At 38.8% G+C, this 2,383-nt stretch overlaps 1 protein-coding gene across 1 annotated transcript; it reads right to left on the bottom strand.

Moving 5' to 3' along the window:
• Positions 1-1,544: 1,544 nt before the first annotated feature.
• Positions 1,545-2,171, bottom strand: LOC310962673 (GTP-binding protein Rhes-like; the record flags this gene model as incomplete). The annotated part of the gene is made up of 1 exon (XM_083935189.1): positions 1,545-2,171. One exon carries the CDS (start codon positions 2,169-2,171, stop codon positions 1,545-1,547), a length of 627 nt encoding a protein of 208 aa, XP_083791315.1.
• Positions 2,172-2,383: the final 212 nt, after the last annotated feature.

Here is a 2,383-nt window from a genome sequence, read left to right as displayed (position 1 = left end):
ATGAATGCTTTTCATCAGCAGATGGCGACATAGATCGTATAATACTGTTGAGTGCAGGCAGTTTTGAAATATACAGCTCAAACTTTTGATTTAAGTCCACTTCACACATTAATTTACTAGATTGAGTTACTTATTTCAATAAAATGAATACCAACAAAACAACACAGGGAATATTTTCCTGGCACCAGTTTGTTTATTTTGGCACATTTTAAGTCTCCACTGATGAAATGGTCCAATAGTTGTGTTTTAACATGTAAATGCTTCTAATCTTTACTGATCTTTATTACAGCCACTGTTTTATCTTCAGAATATCTGTGGCCTGGAAAAACCTGTTTGCCCAAACAATTTTTATACTGAATCTGACCCATTTCAGTGCTTCCCTCTTCAAAATATCTCCTGACCAAATGAAGAACACAGCTCTCAGATGTCTTATAAGAATTCCCTTTTATGTTTTGAATGGTTGAGAATATTGATCAAAACTATTCTAGCTTCAAACATTTTGATCCGATAAATAGAAATGACAGCAGTCCTACAATATAGTACCACTTTATGTACTGTGGACATGAAATGGTATTTTGCAACATGTTTCATGGACATGATGTGTTTTATCTGTTTTATCTGTTTCTACATATTGTCACTCACTAGTGCACTGATATGATTTCCCTGAAGAAATTATTTGAATGTTCATTTACTTTGTATGACTTACCTCCTTTAATTACTCCAAAGTAAACTTGCTTCTCAGCAAATAATTGACAATATATTCATCCATCAACAATTTCACACAACAAATTTCACATTTCTTTTCTTTTATTTCACATTTAGATCCACATTCCACTTACATGCATTTAAGAAACAGCAGAAGATTTGTGAGAATGCCATGATAAAAAAAAAATCCAATTTATTTAAAAAACAACCATAAAACATCATTTTGAATGGTCAGTAAAATGAAAAGTGCATCAACAGTTTACATTTGTATTTTACCACTTAAAAAAAAACACAGGTAATGTGCTCAATGGCAAATTACTTGTATTCAAAGTACAAAAGAATGTAAACATAATGTGCTACATACACTATTAAATCAAAATAATTTACAGACGTACAATTTTTCCACATACCATGAAATATATACACTTCCTTACCCTTAGTAAACAATCTGTTAGCAACAGTCCAAATCTTGATGTAAATGAACATTTTAATTTAAAATCCAAAAGGTATACATTGATCTAAACACAGCAGCATGTCACCAAATAAGTAGTAACAACATTACATCGAGTAAACAACTGAGTAGTTAATGCTGCTTCCTTCTTTCCTCTGGCAGTCTGTTCCAATTACGCCTTAATAGCATTCCCCTCTTCAGTTTCTTTCTTTCTTCCTCGCAGTTATGAACCCTGAAGGGTCTTTGCTGGTCAAGAATCACTTATCTCATTCACTTTACGCCCTCACTGACTGAAGTCCAAGCTTTATTCTTTTTTTTTCTCTGACCAGCAGCATGAGTGCTCTCATCTCTTTTCCCTTCATGAAATCAGCACTTTTCCGCTGTATCATTACGACAGAATACAGCTGTTGGTCTTGTTCATTGGTGGCCGGAAGTTTGTGTCTTTTGGAAAGGTCTCCCTGCGTCTACGCAGCGCGGGGCTGAGACGGCTGGGAAGGTTTGTCTGCTGCAGGAGCTCCTTGAACACCTCCACCACATTGGCGTTCTCCTTCGCGGAAGCTTCCACGTAACTGTTGTTCCAATCCAGCTCCACGGTTGACAGCACATCTTCGTTTGACACCTGACGCTCCTGTTCCCGGTCCACCTTGTTCCCCACCACCACGATTGGTGTGTACTTGTCCTCCTTGATCTCTAGAATCTCATCTCTGAGGCTCTTGACAGCCTCTAGTGACTCTGGGTCATCCACAGCATACACCAGTGCGAAGGCATCACTATTTTGGATGGAGAGCTTGCGCATGGCCGGAAAGGAGTAGCTGCCACTGGTGTCCAGGATCTCTACTGTGATCTTGACCCCACCAATGTCATATTCCTTGCTGTGTAGCTCTTCCACTGTGTGCCGATGTTTTGGCTCAAATTTGTCTTGGAGGAAGCGTTGGATCAGGGCTGTCTTTCCCACTCCTGCTGCACCCAAAAAGACTAGACGCACATGGGTCTTCTCCTTCACCTCCAGAGACATGCTGCTTTTTAGGGGTTTGTATAAGGAAAGAAAATGCCCCAAAACTGTCTGTTTACTTACTTCCTCTTAATTTTTGCAACAGCTGCTGTAAAACTGCAAATTTCAACACCTGTCACTGACTTCTATCTTGCTATCTCTCTCCTCCGCAGTTTCTTGAGTCTTATTCTTGAGATTATTTATTTGCTTTGTTTCACCCGCCAGGTTTGTGAAGC

This window comes from Echiichthys vipera (assembly GCF_963691815.1).
Source record: "Echiichthys vipera genome assembly, chromosome: 2".
Classification (NCBI taxonomy): domain Eukaryota; kingdom Metazoa; phylum Chordata; class Actinopteri; order Perciformes; family Trachinidae; genus Echiichthys; species Echiichthys vipera.
This window is presented reverse-complemented; position numbering and strand designations above follow the sequence as displayed.